At 47.3% G+C, this 21,087-nt stretch overlaps 1 protein-coding gene across 1 annotated transcript; it reads right to left on the bottom strand.

Moving 5' to 3' along the window:
* Positions 1-2,729: 2,729 nt before the first annotated feature.
* On the bottom strand, positions 2,730-19,539 carry LOC119953239. Its single transcript, XM_038777272.1, has 4 exons — positions 19,399-19,539; positions 15,270-15,486; positions 14,786-14,956; positions 2,730-6,052 (listed from the first exon to the last, which is right to left on the bottom strand). The coding sequence occupies exons 2-4, from the start codon at positions 15,471-15,473 to the stop codon at positions 5,300-5,302; spliced, it is 1,128 nt and encodes a 375-aa protein (XP_038633200.1). The 5' UTR covers positions 15,474-15,486; positions 19,399-19,539; the 3' UTR covers positions 2,730-5,299.
* Between the last annotated feature and the right edge of the window lie 1,548 nt (positions 19,540-21,087).

Consider the following 21,087-nt stretch of genomic DNA (forward strand, 5'->3'; position numbering starts at 1 on the left):
GACAGCGAGTGATCATCACTCTCCTGCCTTGTATATTGACCCGCTGACAGTGAAGACACAGGCCCCTTACCCTGGGGTGATGTCCTTGGAGGACAGACCACGGTAGTCGGGGGGGGGGGGGGGGGGGGGGGGGGGTAAGGAGGGATGGAGTGAGGGAGAAGCTGACAGAAAAAACCTTGTCTGATGAGAATCAGATGAGGGCCTCTTTATTCCTCTGGGCATGCCAGACCCTTGCCACCGCCAGTCCTCCATCCTCCGACACCTCCTGTCGCTCCTCCCAGGCTGGTCCTCCATCCCCTCCCGTGGGGTCTGACTGCTCCTCTTCCTCCTCCTCAGATGAGGGTGCATGTCCCTCCTGCTCCTCCAGCATGCGCCCCACTGCTGCGCCAGTTTGTGGAGGGAACAGCAGACCACCACAAACAATACCCTGGAAAGTCAAGACACTGATGCCGAGCATGCCGAAAAAGTGAGAGAGCACTCGTACCCTCCTCAGTACTGGTAGTGAGTTCCATACTCCAGGCCACAGAAGCAAAAGGAGCTGCAGCAGATAAGTGCATGACCTCCAGACATTAAACAATAAAAAGTCAATGGTACAATAGCTCTGCCTCCCTCCTGCAGCTCCAGAGTAGACCCGCATCAGTGGACAGTCACTCAAAGGTAGCATAACAAAACATCGTAAACGTCACACTGACACAGATCACGGCAGAGGAGCGAAAGAGCACCCTTGTCCCTTCATTAGCACTGAGAGTAGGCCATCTTGCTGCCAGCCTTACAATTTCTCCATGCTTCAGAAGCAAGAGGGGGGTTGCATCAGCCAAGCACACGGCTTCCAGACATTAAACAACAAACAGTCAACAGTACAATAAATCCACCAGCAATCTGCAAAAGCATTTCTTCAAGGCCTTCAAGTTCCTCAGTGGAATCTGCCTGCCACCCTTCCTCTCATTCAGCACCGGAGGCAGGTCACCTGACTTCCACCTTTTCCTTGCTCCAGGCCACAGAAGTAAAAGAGGCAGTAGCAAGCAAACCATTAAACATTGAACAGTCAACAGTACAATAAAGTCACCAGCAAGCTGCAAGAGCAGCTCTTCATACCTTCAGTATGGTGCTCAGTTGAGTCGGGCCTCCTCCACCCTTCCCCTTCTGGAAGCTCTCAGCAGCAGACTCAAGGCAGGAATAATCACATTAGAAAGTCACACAGCAGAAAAGCGAAAGAGCACCCCTTCCCCTTCTTCAGTCTAGTAGTAGGCCTGCTTACATCCTCCCTTTGCCTTATTCAAGGTGACTGAAGCAGAAGAGGCAGCAGCAAACAAACCCTTTATGGCTTTCAGGCATTACAGCCAGAAGCAGGAGCAATCAGCAAATAACCAAGAACAGGACTCTGTCCTGGAAGAGTTTGGGAGGACAGACAGGCAACAGCTGGAGTTGCCCCTGTTATGGGTATCCACAATATCTAAAGATGGCTTGAAGGCCTCGCAGACGAAAAGCCCCTCACCACCCCCACCCCCAGCCCAGGAGTGACCCCTGACCTGGAACACTTCAGACCCCCCAATCAAGCCGACCCCCCCCCCCCACTGAGTCAAACTCCAACAGTGGAGGTGTTGAGAATCAGAGGGCACCCATTTAAGGTGAAAGGCAAACCAACTATGACCGAATGAAAAACATTGGGGACAATTATTCCCCTGCGTTGCATCCTTCCCGCTATTCCCGATGAATAGCGGGAGAGCCACAAAACGGGATTCACGCCAGGAGCTGAACAGTGTGCGATGCTCCCAGCTTGTGGCACCAGGCACAATCTGGTTCACACCTTCGCTGGACGCGAAGCAGATGAGTACATTTAAGTGAGCATTTAAACGGTGCATTTCTGGGTTTTAGCCAGAGCTTCCAGCTCCCAGGATTCAACTTCCGCCGGCACAGGTTGGCAGGAACTACTACTGGTCTCCATGAGCGGAGATCAGATGTGATGACCATGCTGGGGGGGCTCGGAGACCATTGGAACCCACATATGGTTTAGGGACAGGGGAGGGCTGTGCCCTGGCAATGCCTCCTGGTGCCTAGGGGCATTGTCAGGGTGCCGGAGGAACTGTCTAGGGACAGGGCCTAAAACGGGACATGGCGTCCGAATCACTGAGGAGCCAGCCTGTCTGGTATTCTTTCCGGAAGGAATCTTCCCAGGCTCCAATAAAGAGTCGATTGCGATGGGAATCGCACCGCAACAGTCAACGGGATTCTCACCGGTCTTTCTGCCCGAAATGACACTTAGCCATTCTTAGGGAGAGTTCGGCCCATTTTTACGCAGAGAATGATTCGGATATGGAATGTACAGCCTGAGGATATGGTGGAGACAGATTCAATTGTAGCTTTCAATAGGGAATTGGATAGCAGCGGGAGAGAAAATTTTGCAGGACCAAGGGCAAAGGGGCGGGGCAAGGGAACTGAACTGCCCTTGCCCGGAACCAGCACTCTCACAATGGGCTGAATGGCCTCCTTCTGTGCTGTAACCGGCTTATGATTCTAGATAAAAACAGATCTTCCAGTCTTTATCAGACCATTGTTTGTGAGAGTTGGCTGTGGCCAATTTGGCTGCAGTGTTTCCTGCACTACAAGAGCGACCACCCTTCAAAAGTGCCTGTTTGATGTTTTGTGTGTCCTGAGGTCATGAAAAGTGTCACATGAATTCAAATCTTTCTCCTCGCTTTCTCTTCAAATAAAAACACTGAAAATTGGGATTTCCTTTGCACAACTTTAATTTACATTGTGGTTGGTGAAATAACAGTTTATTGGAATTGTATCGAATCGCGATGTTCCCTTTCTGACAGCATTCAGTGTAGCCAATATCTACAAACAATTCATGGTTCTCATGATTCACATAATAATTTTCTTGTTGTATTCCACCAACCCAACATTCAAAAATGCTATTTTCACAATCCTGCCTTGTCCAGCAAACTGAGTATCAAACTCTTTAAATTAATCAGATGCTTTACAGAATGCAAAAAAAAAGATTTATTTGGAAAATGATTTTGTTCCACACAATTTGCGGTTAAGTGCAAAGACCCACACAGCTGGCAACAGATCTAGAAATACATTATTTTGACGTTTCCTGCAAAATGATTTCATTCTAATATTTTTTTTTATATTTAAAGATGGTGGCAGCAAAATAGAATAGATTTTACCTTAAAAATATAAAAGAGACGCTGCATGCATTGCATATTGTGAAAGTTCTAGGCTAGGTTTTTATTTACAAGTACTCATAATTCATCTACAGTTTTAAACATATATTTTAGCCTACGCTTAAAAATGTCAGCATAATTTGCTTTTGTTTCCATAAGACCATAAGATATAGGATCAGAATTAGGCCACTTGGCCCATCGAGTCTGCTCTGCCATTCAATCATGGCTGATATTTTTCTCATCCCCTTTCTCCTGCCTTCACCCCAAAGCCCTAATCCCCTTCCAAACTACGCTGGGGCATGGAATAAATCAGAAGAATAAACAGGATTAGGGTTCCAATCTGTCTTTTCTACTTGAAAGCTCCTGCTATAATTTATAAGGAGAGTCAAAGAGAAAATGGCTAATTTACTTGTTCCTTCCATTGAACAGGTATGTTTCTTCGCTATACATTCCAGTCTGTTTTATGTTCAGCAAGAAGGTTCAAGAATGATCAGGCTCTACCCAACACAGTTAACTTCGGATGTGACTTCACTGTCCAATGTTTTCCAATGACTATCTATCAGTTAGTTTATATGAGTTGTTGTCTTTCACTAATTTCCCCTCATTAACAACTCTCCTTTTTATAGTTCCTCATCTTCCCCAGTTTTTCAGCAGTCTCTGTGGCAGTGATGAGCTACGTATCTTATTTTTTTGGTACCACAATTGAAAGATATATCCAATGTCTGTGAATTGAGGTTGACTGACAATCTATTACTGTGCTAGTTTAAAAAAATATTGCGAACAGCAATTCTATTCTTGAAAAGCAAGCTTCCTGCACATTAAACAGCTTTGAAGACTTAAAGAATGCAAAACTTTGCTGAATTTGAGCCGATGGGCAAATGTTTCCTGCTGTGTCTTGTTCTCAGTAAAGGGGAGATCTCAAAATCAAGCAGGAAGGTAAGTGATTTCAGTATATGTTTGTCCCAGATTCACTGGGAATCATTTATATCCGTATTTTAAATGTTACAAGATGATCAGAGGATTAGATAGGGTGGACATCGAGAGCCTTTTTCCTCGGATGGTGATGTCTAGCACGAGGGGACATAGCTTTAAATTGAGGGGAGATAGATATAGGACAGATGTCAGAGGTAGGTTCTTTACTCAGAGAGTAGTAAGGGCGTGGAATGCCCTGTCTGCAACAGTAGTGGACTCGCCAACACAAAACGCATTCAAATGGTCATTGGATAGGCATATGGACGATAAGGGAATAGTGTAGAGGGACTTTAGAGGGGTTTCACAGGTCGGCGCAACATCGAGTGCCGAAGGGCCTGTACTGCGCTGTGATGTTCTATGTTCTATGTTCATTGCTTTGCTACTGTTAAGCATCCTAGTTTTGTTTGATGAATTAAGAAACCTGACATTTTGGAGATTTGGGGATGGGACTGAAATATGCACCTTCACTTCATTTGCCACTGTTCTGGATACATTTGAGGGCAGGCATATTGCGATACCAAGAAAGTTAAGGAAATTGGATAAATGGCATATTTTCTGCCATCTCCATCCTAGCAATGTAAGGAGTCCTTGACTATCCAAGCATTCCTACTGGTTTTGGGTGTTTTTAAGTATGAAAAGGTCAATTTCTCCAATACAATTAATTGTAAAGCAATTAATTGAATTACAGAAATGAATTTATTTGAAAATGGGTGCTTGTTAATGTTTAAAATTTTGTCAGATGTCATGCGTGGTCAACTTATCCTTCAACATGCAGGGCAGAAGATTTTTGCCTGCCCTCCAGGTGGAATACATAACTGGGGCTGCTCTTGTAAAACGCCATAACTAATGAGGGAGTGGAAGTCACGCCTTGGTGATGATCCACCTCGTGGCACGATGAAATGTGGACACTTCTACGTTCAAAAGTGCAAACTCTGCACAGGGATAATTTTCCTGATGTGCATTCCTGCTGTAAACAATTGTCCGCAGAAAGCACAAATTGAGAACGTGTCCATCAGAATTTTCTGTCTGTTAAATTACAAATAATACAAGACGCCAAAGCTTCACATAAGCAGTTAAAATATTAGTTGACCAGGTAAATGACATACTGAGTGGTATAATGTGCTTTCAGTGTTGGAATCGTCCCATTGCAGATCACTTTATTCCTGATTATTGTAGTATGAAATAGTATCTTCAAATCTAAACTCAAATTTTCTGAGATTCTGATTAAGTCGATCATATTTTTCATTTCGGAGTTGTTCAGGTGACTGTGGAAATGTAGTCCGGTCTAAGTTTCTGACAATTTGGTCATCGGAATTCAGAAGTTGGCTTAGAGATTCACACTCAGCACAATTTCCATATTCCCAATTTGCCTTATTATGTTCTTTCGGATTTGGATCAAAATTAATATCTGGGAACATTCGGAAGCATTTATTACAAGGTTCTTTTGGAACTAACTTTCCATTTTCCCTTAGAGCTCCAGCAATTTCACAAGACCTGGTCCCCAGGCAATCCCCAAGTCTTTCCTCAGCAAGTTTAATTTTCCTTTCTTGTATAATGGCTTTTGCTGAACTGTATATATTAAAAGCCATGGAATGTACACCACTAGGAAATATGAAAGCCGTCAAATTGTATTTGTTACCAACACACACTGCCCAGCCAATGTCTTTATGCCATGTCTTACAGCACAATATATCAATCATAATTTGTCTATGCTGCCAGGCTGCGCATGACACAGAAGCACCAAAGTAATTGTCAGCAGATTTTCTGAAATAGCAACAACTGATGACTGTTGATACTAAATTATTTCCACATTTCTCGCCCATATGATTCGTAACATCCATTTTATTGGTTAGATCTAATAGGCATCTCAAAATGTCTTTAGCATCTCTTGTCTTCCTGATCGCAACGATCTATAAAACAAATATGTCCAATCAAAAGAAATAAATAGCTGGTATTTGTCTAACACCTTTCAATCTGAAACATTGCAATAAATCAATCAATGAATCACTCTTCACAGACATTCATTGCAGTGTCGGCAATCACAGAAGGCAATTTCCACACTGCAAATTAAATAAGAAAGAATGAAAGTGGGAGAACGACTGGAAAAGTCTAATGAACAGAAACCCCAACACCAAATACTTTATAAAAATTGCATCCAGCCATCATGCTCCCTTTTTGTCAACAAACATGATTCCGTCACTCACTGCCATGTAGTTCTTCACTATAACTAACACGGCTCCCACTTTTCGAGCTCCTTTTCCAAGGCATTCTCCTATCTTGCTCCAGACCATTCCACAGGCAGTCCTTCAGTGACAAAAATTTCTCACTATAAACAAATCTAACACCTTTCCTACTATTTAAGACCACCTTGTTTCCCTGGGGGCCTACTCCATGTTCCATGTCATTCCTCGCCATCTAACTTACCTCCGAGATAAGAGGTTCCGAGGAAGCGCGTCCATGACTTATGGGGGAATTGAAATAATACGGCTCTGTTTTTGGTTATGGGCCACTTTCCCTTAATAAAATACTGAATGAAGACACTCTGTGTGTCATTTGGAATTCAATTTGGTTTTCTTAAGATATTCTTTAATCATAGGATCATAGAATCCCTACAGTGCAGAAGGAGGCCATATGGCCAATCAAGTCTGCACCGACACTCTGAAAGAGTATTTCACTCAAGCTCACTCCCCTACCCTGAGCCATTAACCACTTAATCTAACCTAGACATCTTTTTGGACACTAAGGGACAATTATCATGGCCAATCCACCTAACCTGCACATTTATGGACTGTGTGAGGAAACCGGACACCTGGAGGAAACCCACACAGACACGGGGAGAGCGTGCAAACTCCACCCAGTCACCTGAGGCCAGAATTGAACCCGGGTCCCTGGCGCTGTGAGGCAGCAGTGCTAACCACTGTCCACCATGCCGTGGGTGATAAAATGGGTGAGAACAGATTTTGGCAATGGAAAATCTATCATTGAAGCTTTCCACCACATGGTCAGCAGTAAATAAAGGGATATTTTCAGAGAGGAGGAGGAGTAATAGGGGTGTTGTGGTACCTCCTGCACATTGCTGGTAAGTTGTAGGTGATCAATGCATAATAGAAATACAGAAAGTAGGAGCAGGAGTAGGCCATTTGGCCCCAACAGCATAATCATGCTGATCCCTTACCTCCATGCCAGACTCCTGTGCTCTGCCCATCCCCCATGACATCTTTCGAGTCTAGAAATCTATCTACTTCCTTCTTAAATATATTCAGTAATTTTGCCTCCAGAGTCCCCCCCAGCCAGGGGAAACAACATCCCAGCATCCAGTCTATTCAGCTCTGTCAGAATGTTACAATGAGAGCAAGCTGCCTGAAACTGGATAGTATGTTTATAGCTGTTATCTATTAAAAGGTTTGTCTGCTTCCTACTATCTGGGAAACCTCAGTGAAGTGAGACGATCTTTTCTAACTTTGAGCACAGCAGACTTTTAGGATTGGGGTACTGGGGAGAGGAATCACTGAAAGTGATATTAACTATCAAGACATGGGTCCCGATCACCCATTGTGAGAACCTTCTTTTCCCAGAGAGGTTCAAAAAATGGGCCATTCTTTGCTGGATTATGAACAATAATTCTTCAGGTGCAGTCACAGAGGTTTACCGTATGGAAACAGGCCCTTCAGCCCAACTTGCCCATGCCGCCCAGTTTTTACCACTAAGCTAGTCCCAATTGCCCGCATTTGACCCATATCACCCATATAACTGTCTAAATGCTTTTTAAAAGGCTAAATTGTGCCCAGCTCTACTACTGCTTCTGGCAGCTTGTTCCAGACACTCACCACCCTCTGTGTGAAGAAAATGCTCCTCTGGACCCTTTTGTATCTCTCCCCACTTACCGTAAACCTATGTTTTAGACTCCCCTACCTTTGGGAAAAAATGTTGACTATCTACCTTATCTATACCCCTCATTCTTTTATAGACCTCGATAAGATCACCCCTAAGTCTCCTATGCTCCAGGGAAAAAAGTCAGAGTCTATCCAACCTCTCCTTATAACACAAACTAACAGGTCCCGGTAGCATTCTAATAAATCTTTTCTGCACTCTTTCTAGTTTAATGATATCCTTTCTATAATAGGGTGACCAGAACCGTACACAGTATGCCAAGTGTGGCCTTACTAATGTCTCGTACAACTTCAGCAAGACGTCCCAACTCCTGTATTCAACGTTCTGACCAATGAAACCAAGCCTGTCAAATGCTTTCTTCACCACCCTGTCCACCTGTGACTCCACTTTCAATGAGCTATGAACCTGTACTCCTAGATCTCTTTATTCTATAACTCTCCCCAATATCCTACCATTAACTGAGTAGTTCCTGCCCTGATTTGATCTATAAAAATGCATCACCTCACATTTATGTAAATTAAACTCTGTCTGCCATTCATCGGCCTACTGGCCAATTGATCAAGATCTTGTTGCAATCCTAGATGACCTTCTTCACTGTCCACTATGCCACCAATCTTGGTGTCATCTGCAAACAGAGGATCAAGCACTGATCCCTGAGGCACACGGCTGGTCACAGGCCTCCAGTTTGAAAGACAACCCTCTACAGCCACCCTTTGTCTTCTGTTGTCAGGCCAATTTTGTATCTAATTGGCTACCTCACTCTGGATCCCGTGAGATTTAACCTTATGGAACAACTTACCATGCGGTACCTTGTCTAAGACCTTGCTAAAATCCATGTAGACAACATCGACTGCACTGCCCTCATCTACCTTCTTGGTTACCCCTTCAAAAAAACTCAATCAAATTCGTGAGACATGATTTTCCACTGACTGTCCCAAATCAGTCCTTGCCTCTCTCAATGCCTATAGATCCTGTCTCTCAGAATACCTTCTAACAACTTACCCACCAAAGACGTTAGGCTCACTGGTCTGTAGTTCCCAGGCTTTTCTCGGCCACCCTTCTTAAACAAAAGCACAACATTTGCTACCCTCCAATCATCAGGCACTTCACCTGTGGCTATCGACGATTCAAATATCTCAGCTGGAGGACCTGCAATTTCCTCCCTGGCCTCCCACAACATCCTGGGATACATTTCATCAGGTCCGAGGGATTTATCTAGCTTGATGCATTTTAGGACTTCCAGCACCTCCTTCTCTGTAATATGTACACTCCTCAAGACATCACTATTTATTTGCCCAAGTTCCCTAACGTCCATGCATTTCTCACCAGTAAATACTGATGTGAAATATTCCTTTAGGATCTTACCCATCTCTTGTGGATCCACATATAGATGACCGTGTAGATCCTTAAGAGACCCTACTCTCCTTCACTACTCTTTCGTCCTTTATGCATTTGTAGAAGCTCTTTGGATTCTCCTTTGCCTTATCTGCCAAAGCAATCTCATGTCCCCTTTTTGCCCTCCTGATTTCTCTCTTAACTCTATTCCAACAACCTCTATACTCTTCCAGGGATCCACTTGATCCCAGCTGCCGATGCATGTCATGTGCCTCCTTCTTCTTTTTGACCAGGGCCTCAATATCCCGAGTCATCCAGGGTTCCCTACTTCTACCAGCTTTGCCTTTCACTCTAAAAGGAATGTCCCTACCCCGAACCCTGGTTAACACACTTAATTTATCAAAATTCACTAGACTCTGGGGTGGTCCCGGCGGATTGGAAATTAGCAGACGTGACACCACTGTTTAAAAAAGGAGGTCGGCAGAAAGTGGGTAATTATAAGCCAATTTGCTTAACTTCGGTGGTAGGGAAGATGCTGGAATCTATCATCAAGGAAGAAATAGCCATGCATTTGGATGGAAATTGTCCCATTGGACAGACACAGCATGGGTTCATAAAGGGCAGGTTGTGCCTAACTAATTTAGTGGAATTTTTTGAGGACATTACCAGTGCAGTGGATAACGGGGAGCCAATGGATGTGGTATATCTGGATTTCCAGAAAGCTTTTGACAAGGTGTCACACAAAAGGCTGCTGCATAAGATAATGATGCGTTAAGGGTAAAGTAGTAGCATGGATAGAGGATTGGGTAATTAATAGAAAGCAAAGAATGTGGATTAATGGGTGTTTGTCTGGTTGGCAATCAGTAGCTAGTGGTGTCCCTCAGGGATCGGTGTTGGGCTCACAATTGTTCACAATTTACATAGATGATTTGGAGTTGGGGGCCAAATTCAATGTGTCCAAGTTTGCAGATGACACTAAGATGAGTGGTAAAGCAAAAAGTGCAGAGGATACTGGAAGTCTGCAGAGGGATTTGGATAGTTTAAGTGAAAGGGCTAGGGTCTGGCAGATGGAATACAATGTTGACAAATGTGAGGTTATCCATTTCGGTAGGAATAACAACAAAAGGGATTATTATTTAAATGATAAAATATTAAAACATGCTGTTGTGCAGAGGGACCTGGGTGTCCTAGTGCATGAGTCGCAAAACGTTGGTTTACAGGTACAACAGGTGATTAAGAAGGCAAATGAAGTTTTGTCCTTCATTGCTAGAGGGATGGAGTTTAAGACTAGGGAGGTTATGCTGCAACTGTATAAGGTGTTAGTGAGGCAACACCTGGAGTATTATTTTTAGTTTTGGTCTCCTTACTTGAGAAAAGAACTGGAGGGTGTGCAGAGGAGATTCACTAGGTTAATCCCAGAGCTGAAGGGGTTGGATTACAAGGAGAGGTTGAGTAGACTGGGACTGTACTCGTTGGAATTTAGAAGGATGCCGGGGGGGGGGGGGGGGGGGGGGGGGGGGAGGATCTTACAGAAACATATAAAATTATGAAGGGAATAGATAGGATAGATGCAAGGAGGTTGTTTCCACTGGGTGAAAGCAGAAGGGGGCATAGCCTCAAAATAAGGGGAAGTAGATTTAGGACTGAATTTAGGAGGAAATTCTTCACCCAAAGGGTTGTGAATCTATGGAATTCCCTGCCCAGTGAAGCAGTTGAAGCTCCTTCATTAAATGTTTTCAAGATAAAGATAGATAGTTTTTTGAAGAATAAAGGAATAAAGGGTTATGGTGTTTGGGCGGGAAAGTGGAGCTGAGTTCACAAACGATCAGCCATGATCTCATTGAATGGCGGAGCAGGCACGAAGGGCCAGGTGGCCTACTCCTGCTCCTAGTTCTTATGAAAGCCTCCCACTTACCAGCCGTCCCTTTGCCTGCCAACAGACTCCCCCAATCAACTTTTGAATGTTCCTGTTTAATAAAATTGGTGCTGCCCCAATTCAGAACTTTAACTTTTGGGCTAGACTATCATTCTCCATAGGTATCTTAAAACTAAAGGAATTATGGTCACTGGTCCCAAAATGATCCCTCACTAACACTTCTGTCACCTGCCCTTCCTTATTTCACAAGAGGAGGTCATGTTTTACGACCTCTCTAGTTGAACCATCCACAAACTGAATGAGAAATTCCTCCTGAATACACTCAACATATTTCTCTCCATCCAAGCCCCTAATGCTATGGCTGTCCCAGTCAATGCTGGGAAAGTTAAAGTCCCCAACTATTATCACCTTATTTTTCTTGCAGCAATCTGTAATCTCCTTACATATTTGCTCCTCAATTTCCCGCTGACTATTTGGGGGCCTGTAGTACAATCCTATCAAAGTGATCTCTCCTTTCTTATTTTTCCAGGTCTACCCATATAGACTCAGTTGGCGAACAGATATATCCCCTCTCAGTACTGCTGTGATATTCTCCCTAATCAATGATGCAACTCCCCCTCCTCTCTTACCTCCTGTTCTATCTTTCCTATAGAATCTGTACACTGGAACATTGAGCTGCCAGTCCTGCCCCTCCCTTAGCCATGGTTCAGTATTAGCTACAATATCCCAGTCCTATGTTCCCATCCATTGCCTGAAATCATCTGTCTTGCCCATCAGACCTCTTGCATTGAAATAAATGTAGTTTAATCTGGACTCCCTGATGTGCCCAGGACCCGCACGTGGGGTCGGCGCCCCAAGATGGCGGTGCCCAGGACCCGCACGTGGGGTCGGTGCCCCAAGATGGCGGCGCCCAGGAAGCCCTCGTGGCTGCTGGGGGCGGAGCTAGCGTTGCCGGCGAGCCGGGTGGAGCAGCTGCGAGCGGGGGAGGTGAGGCGCGCAGGCCGGGTGCAGGAGGCCGGGGGCGGGGGGAGATGATTCGCGCGGCGGGCAGGAAGGGACCGGGGGGGGCCCGGAGAGGCAAGCCGGTCGGGCGCCGGGGCCCGGGGGCGGGGAGGAGAAACGTGCGCGGCGGGCCGGCAGAGACCTGGAGGGGCCGGGGAGGTGCGCAGGACGGACGCCGGGGCCCGGGGTGGGGGGGGGGGGGGGAGAGGTACGCGCGGCGGGCAGGCAGGGACCGGGAGGGGCCGGGGAGGTGCGCTTGTCGGCCGGCGGGGCCCGGGGTGGGGGGGGAGAGGTACGCGCGGCGGGCAGGCAGGGACCGGGAGGGGCCGGGGAGGTGCGCTTATCGGCCGGCGGGGCCCGGGGTGGGGGGGGGAGAGGTACGCGCGGCGGGCAGGCAGGGACTGGGAGAGCCTGGGGAGGTGCGCTTGTCGGCCGGCGGGGCCCGGGGGCGGGGCGGGGGGGGGAGAGGTACGCGCGGCGGGCAGGCAGGGACCGGGAGGGCCTGGGGAGGTGCGCTTGTCGGCCGGCGGGGCCCGGGGGCGGGGGGGGGGAGAGGTACGCGCGGCGGGCAGGCAGGGACCGGGAGGGCCTGGGGAGGTGCGCTTGTCGGCCGGCAGGGCGCGAGTCGGGAGGAGCTGGGTGAGGTGGAGCGACTCTGGGGTGCGAGTTGGGAGCGGCTGGGGCGGCCCTGGGGGAGAGAGAGAGGCGCACAGGCCAGTCGCAGAGGCCTGGGGGGGGGGGGGGGGGGGTGCCGTGCGGCGTCCAGAAGCGCCGCAGCCAGCGTTTTGGCCTGGCAGACCGTGGAGTAGTGGCCCTTCTTCCCGCAGCTCTTACAGAGGGGGGAGCGGGCTGGGCAGCGCGAGTGAGGGTGTTTTGCGTACCCGCAAAAGTAGCAGCGGGGCCCCACGGATTTATGGGGGCGTACCGCGGCACAGGCCTGAGGGAGGTCGTGAGCGGCGGGTGGCGGGTGGGAAGCGTGCCAGGAGGCCTGGCCAGGGTCATAAGAGCAAGCGTTTTGATCTGCGACCTCCAGAGAGGAGGAGAGAGTCAGCGTCTTAGTTAAGCTGAGGTCGTCTCTTTCCAGCATCCGCTGGCGGATCACGGGGGACAGCATCCCAGCCACGTAAGCGTCTCTGATCAGTAGCTCCATGTGCTCCGTAGCCGAGACCGCTACGCAGGAGCAACTCCTCCCCAGGGCATGGAGGGCCCGGTAATATTGGTTTAGAGACTCACCGGGGACCTGCTTTCTGGTGGCCAGCAGATGTCGAGCGAATACCCTGTTGACCGGTTTGATGAATTGTCCTTTTAGCTTTTGTATAGCGTCATCATAATTCGTTTCCTCTTTGATTATTGCGTAGGCATCGATACCCACGCTGGAGTGGAGGACGTGCAGCTTCTGTGCCCCGGTTGGGGGGGGGGGGGGGGGGGTGGTTGTAGATGCTAGGAACCCTTCGAGGCAAGTCAGCCAGAGTTGGAAAAGTTCTGCAGAGTTTGGAGTTTGCGGGCTGATGCAGAGGCATTCGGGCTTGATGTGGAACTCCATCTTCAAAGTCGTAGTCTATTAAATTGATGTGCCATCAATTGTACGCGAGGCGAGTGCTTTACCAAAGTCAGGCTTTAATAGACTAGAACACAGCTCTGCGATCGTCTACAATGGAAAGGACGATCGTCAGGAGTCTGACCATTTATACCTCGTTAATGGAGGCGTGGTTAACTCAGCCTCTCGGGCAAACGGTCGAGAGGCACATGATCGACCAGGGCCAATGGTAAGCCGATGTTCTGGCCCAATGGCAGACAGGTATGCAGATCATATCACCACACTCCCCATGCTCTCTGCCTTGCTTTCTCAGACCATCTGTCCGGTCATGTTTTGTACACTCTCCCTGTGTTTTATTTCTCTTAGCCTTACTGGACCCATTCACTGAGTTCTCCACAGTCTCTGTACTCTGTGCGGTGGCCCTTTTTGATTATTGACTTTGGTTTGTCCGCCTTTCACTTTTCCCCTTACTGCCTTTTGTTTCTGTCCCCACTTTACTTCCCTCCGACTTCCTGCATCGGTTCCCAACCCCCTGCCACATTAGTTTAAACCCTCTCCAACAGCACTCTCAACGTCCAGTCTTTAATGTGTGCCGCATGCCCTGACGTAACTCAAGATGTAACAGTGAGCCACACGCAAACTGGCTGCTTTAAGCTCTGTCAGCTGATGCAGCAGCATCAGACCATTCCCCAGCCTAAATCCATAAACTGGATTCACCATAGAGAGCAGTAATAATGCCAGAAGCATAACATAAATGTTTAAGAAGTTGCATCAAGTAACACTGGACTGGGTGTCTGTACTGTAACAACGGCTGCTGAAGTGAAATAAAGCAGTAACCTTACTACAAGGCACAATCTCACCTGCTGGATATTTCCATATGGACAGTAAAGGATCTGAGAAGTGAGCAGCAATTAGATTTAGCGGCTCAAATTTAATTGATTAAATGGCCAATTTCTGTTCTCTAACCCACTGTACCTCTCAGGATGAACTGGTTGAACTTACCGCATCAAGTAGCACTGTATATGGAGGGCGTGTTGGAAGGTGGGTTTTGCATTTCTGAAAGACACCTTGAAATCTCTCAGAAAGTATCACAAATTCACCTTCTGTTAAAATTTCTTCTGGATTAATGATGGGACGATTAATTTGGCCATAAAATAGTATGACATGCAACATCTGCAAAATTAAAAAAAAAAAGCATTTTAAATATTACTTTTCAGCCCTAAAAAGGATTTACTTACTTTTATAAATTATAAAAATCAAACCGGTTGGGTAAGAGTGAAATAAAAGTAGGAGCTGTAAGAAATACATTGCAGGGAAACTAATTTCCAAATTGCGGGGGCGACGCGATGTTTTGGTCATAAGACCAGACGCTTCTTTCGGTCGTAGCCTGAAAATCGGAGAATCCAGCCCAATGCTGTTAGAGGTAAAACTGGGGCATTCACTTTGACATTTTCTGTACCTTTCCTGAACAAGTTAAAAACAATACCTCTTTGAAATAGGCACCTCCTTCTTCTTTTGTAAGACTTTTGTCTTTCACAGAATCCACAATGAAAGTCCGAAACGTGTCCAAAAACTGTCTTCCACTCTTGACAAAGTTCTGGCGCTTTTCAAACTCTTTTTTCACAAACTGTTTCGTTCTTTCTTTAGTTCCAGGAGTGAATAAAACTCCTTCTTCCACAACGTGTTGCATTCTTCCTTTAGTTCTAGGAGTAAATAAAACAGGTGGTTTAACAGGTACAAATAGAATATTCCAATTTTGTCGGAGCTGATTGGGTTCTACTTTCCATTCTTTGTTTGCCTCCCTTCAGTCAGTGTGAAGGTACAGAGGATGGGACAATGCAGTCGACTCCTGTAATACCACAGCAAACAGGTGATGCCAAATGTATTCTTCTTCAAACCTGCCAGTCTGCAGCATGGCCCAGTCAGAACCTACCCCAGCGCACGTAAATGAGGGTAGTTGGGTGTTGCTTGGGCATTAGTTCAATTTATCACAGCTACCACCTCAAACCTAACCGCTGAAAAACTCTCACTTTATATCTGGATAGAACATGAGTGAGACTGATTTGTGGAGCCCATTCTGTTGGTTCGTATTTAGAGCTTTGCAACATTGATTCTTACTGTTTACAGTTCATGGGCGGGATTCTCTGTCGAAATCGGGAAAAGTGATTGGGTGGCAAATAGCTTCCGACGTAAGAATCGCAGCAGGCGCCGATTTGATGCCAAAATCGCGATTCTCCATCACCTCGAAAACGGCATCAATGTTTTTCACTCTGCAAGTACAGTAGACAGCGTTTGCAAATGATTAGTGGGCCCGACCTGGTATTCTCCAGGGCCTCCGAGATTCTCTGCCTCCGACGGGCCCAGTTCCCGATGGCGTGGTTCACTTGTGCTTTTAAATATTGTGAAACCAGCATGGCAGTTGCTGAGGGAGAGACAGGGGGTACAGAAGGTGTCCAACATCACCATAGTTTGCTGACAGTTGTGCCGCTGGCTGCCGGGCTTCTGCCAGGGCTGGGGGGAGGAGTGGGGTGGTGGCCAGGAGGTGGGCTGTGGGGTCGGGGTGGACCGGCATGGAACGCCATTGCTGCAGCCGGCAAGGCAGCCATGCAGCTGTGCACACCGCTAACAGCCCACTTTGAACCTGGTGAAATGGATCGTACAGGTGTCCCGCAGGACAACCTCACTGGGTGCCCTCTGGCCCCAGACGATCCATCAGCTGTATGAGCGCACATCAGCACAATCAGTGCCATCTTTTTGGCTGGGACAGGTGTGTTTGTGGGGAGTGTAATGTGTATGTGCGGCTACAGCTTGTCAGCCTCCTGAGTGTCAATCCGGACCCGACGAATCCCGCACAACTTTTCATTGGAATTGATTGTGTTCCAGGTGGCACTGGCGCTAGCCCTTCAATGGTAGTAGAATCGGCCCAGGTGCGGCGCCAATTTCTATGTCGGGAAAGTCCATGGATTCTCCGTTAGCCTTTTTCTTGAAGACCTCTTGTGTCAGTTCTGGTGAATTTTGGAAAAAGCCTTTTTTTCAAATGGAGAAATGGATTTCCCAATGAGAATTCTAGTGCTCTGAAGAAGGAAATGAAAGAGGATGCTCAACTACATAAAATCACAGGCGCTCTTTTAAGATTGACCTTCTCCATGGAACCTGTGATATTAAGGAACTGTCCAACCCCACAGATCAGTAAGCTTCCTGGAGATATAAGGAACAACTGACAGAACGAGCCACTAAACGCCTTTCAGAACAAATTTCTTTATTTCATTACTGGGGAAGATTTTCACTGAAGAAACACTCAAATACTGTGTAATGCCAAGCACTTTATCATGCACACTAATATACATTAACTAGGAAACTGTCATTATACTTAATATGCAACATCAGTTTAAAAGAAAGATAATGGAGAAAACAAAAGGGGCTGAATTCTCCGCCATCAGGATTGTCCGTTGCACCGGCAGCCTGGGGTTTCCTGATGATGGGAAGCCCCATTGACCAGCCGGCGAAATGGAGAATCCCGACGGCGTGTTGAACCAGAAATCTGGCGGGACGGAGAAACCGGCCCAAGGGTTTTGGAGTGAAAAATCTCCAGGACTTGATGGTTTCCGCATCTCTACATTAAAAGAAAAAAAAGCTGGGAAATTGTAATAGCTTTGATTATAATCTTTCAAAGTTCTCTTGATTTGGTAAAAGTTCAGTCAGATTGAGAAATTGCTCATACCAATTATTCTTAAATAAGGCTGTGAGAGAGAACCATTGAGAGTTAGGAGACGGAGAGTAGGATAAAGGTGGGTACTCAGATTGGCAAGGGTGGTGGTATTTCTCAGGAATCTGGGGTGCAATTCTCCCCTACCCGGCGGGGCGGGGGATCCCGGCGTAGCGAAGTGGTGCCAACCACTCCGGCATCAGGCCTCCCCAAAGGTGTGGAGAATTCCACATGGGCTAGGCCTGTGCCGGATTGGTTTCCACTCTGCTGGCCGGCGCCAAAGCACGGCCTTTGGCGCTACGCCGCCCGGCGTCGGGGCTGGCCGAAAGGCCTTCGCCGGTCCACGCATGTGCCAGTGCGTCAGCGGCCGCTAACATCACCACCGGCGCATGCGCGGTGGAGGAGATCTCTTCTGCCTCTGCCATGGTAGAGGCCGTGGCGGCGGCGTAAGAAAAAGAGTGCCCCCACGGCACTGGCCGCCCGCTGATCGGTGGGCCCCGTTCATGGGCCAGGCCACCGTGGGGGCATCCCCGGGGTCCGATCGCCCTGCGCCCCCTCCCCCCCCCAGGACCCCGGGGGCCCGCTTGCGCCGCCAATCCCGCCAGCACAGAGGTGGTTTAAACCATGCCGGTGGGATTGGCCTTTCAGCGGCGGGACTTCGGCCCATCACGGGCCAGAGAATCGCTGCGGGGGGCACGCCGACCAATGGGACATGATTCCCACTCCCGCCGATTCCCGGGTAGCGGAGATGCTGAGTTGATGGGTATATTACTGACTGAGAGAGATCGATCTTTTGATATCAAAGGAATCAAAGGGACATGGGGATAGTGTGGGAGAGATCAGCTGAGAAGGAAAAACAGACATAATATCACTGAGTGGTGAAGCAGCGTCAAAGGACATCTTACACTTTCTCTTATTTTTACCTCCCAACATCTGTAAGGAGCATGAAAATCAGAATTGCCAAGATAAGCCAAATGGCATATTTCTATCATGTTAATTTTAATTGGATGCTTTTCTTGATTTCCTTTCCAAATGGCCTAACTCTAATTTTTCAAACAAATATTGGTCTATCTATGGAATACTCCCCCACGAGGCTGTGTTGATGGGAGGATTGAGGTTCACAAGGCTGAGGTTGGTGCGTTTATGTTGGGCAAGGGGATTAAGGGATGTGGAACCAAGGTGGATAAATGCAGTTAAGGTGAAGAGATACTGTACCGTTCTCTCATTGAATGTTGGAACAGCATTGAGGGGCTGAATGGCCCACGTCATTCATATAATGTCCCTATTGTCAGGAAGTCCATCACATGGGGTTACAATTGTAGTTCTGGATTTGGAGAAGGGAGTGGGGGCGGGGGATAATTATCTGATGCAGGCAATAAAGAGAAAGGGGGGGGGGGAAAGAAAATATGTCCGGGGAGCGAAAGGCCGGCCCGCCAGGGGCCACCCCTCCTCCCTGCCCCCAGGGGTTGGACCCCCCCTCCCTCCCAGGGGTCGGAGTCCCCCCCCCCCCCCCCCCACGACCGCCCGCCCGCCTGAGAGAATCCCGCCCATTTATGTCTAGAAACAGCCGCGTGAACCACACCTTCGCAAAGGAGAAAACGAAACTTTTATTGTTGGTTTCCTTTTTACTCCAATGAACAATTCTGGAATAGAAGATAAATATAAAACCATAGCAATCACACGTGGAAGTTTGTTTAAAATGTATTCTTTTCGCAATATTCGGAGATTATTCGGACACATTAAAGCGAGATCTACACAAACACACGTAAAATATATCAGAGCAAACCACTCGATGGCAGATTGCAACAAAGTTGCAAGTAGCTGACTCATTCGAGGTTCCCAGGCAGCTTGCCAGATAGGGCTCTGGGTTCGAGACTCTGTTGCTGTCTCCACAGATGCTATCACATACCTGATGCTGGAATAATGTCAGCAAAGGTCAGACTGGAGCGCTGATGTTGGGTGGCCCAGTCCAGTTGCTTATTTGACCAAAAAATGAAGAAGTGAATCCGATTGTCGACTTCCTCGTTACTCGGAATGGCGAATTTGATTGGTCAAAGCAGAGATGTCTCAAAGCGAAAGATCAATTTTGTAACAGGGCGGGCCAGATGAAATTCAATTCTTCGAAACTGTTTCCCTCCACATCGAAGAACTACTCCCACACGTTAGGTACGGTAGATGTAGACACACCTTCACTGCAGAAAAAATTCACAGTTCAACACAAGTCACAGATTTCACCAAACCATTGAAGCCAAACCACAGATCTTAGAGTTTCAACCAGCTTGCTATACAGTCCCAACGATCATTTTCGATGTGAACTTAGTTCTACACAAAACCTCTCCTGATTTCCCCCACTGAGTTTAGGCACACGTTGTAGACAAATGTAAGGGAATGTTGTTAATCAGTTGAATTTGAAATTCACCAGACAGAAATTACAAATTCAAATTTTAAAATTTCTATATTTGCACTGCTGCCTCACAGCGCTGATCTGAGGACCCAGGTGCGATCCTGGCTCTGGGTCACTGTCCGTGTGGAGTTTGCACATTCTCCCCGTGTCTGTGTGGGTTTCACCCCCACAACCCAAAGATGTGCAGGGTAGATGGATTGGCCATGCTAAATTGCCCCTTAATTGGAAAAAAAACCAGATTGGGTACTCTAAAAAAAAAAATTTTTTTAATTTCTACAATTTGATGCTTTAAAAATTATTCACAATGGTTCATTTGTTAACAGTGCCACATGATGGGGCCCTGCAACATAACCGCCAGGAATGCCCCAAATTCATTTTTTTTATACGGCCTCCAGTGGAAATATTAGAAAAGCTGGCTAGTTAACTGTAATAATCCTCATGAGACCCACGAGGACGACCTGATTGATATCCCCTGCGGCTCGTGAAATATGAGTAGGTCATAGAATCCCCTTTTAAAATCCAGCCCGGATTGGGCGTGATCAGTAGTCCTGATGGCGACCTTTGCGCTGTATGTCGCTTTATGGCCTTTTCTTTTGGCTAAAAAGAAAATGCTGTTTGGATTTACCTTCTCGGGTCTCTTGAGCGTTGAAACTGGTGACAAGGAAAACTACGGCTGCAATTCTGTTCGTCCAGACCACACTTGAATTCCTCAGCGTGAGAGCAAGGTTGGAGAGAAGTTTAAAACGATACTTTTCAAAGGCTTTTGACGCAGGCGCAGAAGATTGGGCCCAGTATACCAAATGGATGCGGCATTTCTTCCAGGAAAATGGTATTATAGAACTATCACTTGACCTTGAAAACGCAGGAAAGGGGGTCCAGGAACTCCAGGATTTCATGGACTACAATGTACAGAGTTGGCCAGCCCCCCATTCTGATGAGTGACCCCCCCCCCCAAAAGAATAGGGCCGATGGGTCCCAGTTGCCGCCTGAGCAGTGCAGTGGTCAGACCCGCTGGCCAAGAGCCACCACAGCCCGGCAAGACATCGCCCCTGTGGGCAAGGAAGAGGATTCACAGCAGTGCTGCACTTGTCACCACCGGACCTGTGGCGGCTGCGGACACCAGATGCGACAGTGAACACATCACCCTGGTTGGATAACACAAGCTCTCCAAGCTAGGGCTGTACATATTGCCCA

The sequence above is a fragment of the Scyliorhinus canicula genome, chromosome 18 (assembly GCF_902713615.1).
Source record: "Scyliorhinus canicula chromosome 18, sScyCan1.1, whole genome shotgun sequence".
In the NCBI taxonomy this organism is placed as follows: domain Eukaryota; kingdom Metazoa; phylum Chordata; class Chondrichthyes; order Carcharhiniformes; family Scyliorhinidae; genus Scyliorhinus; species Scyliorhinus canicula.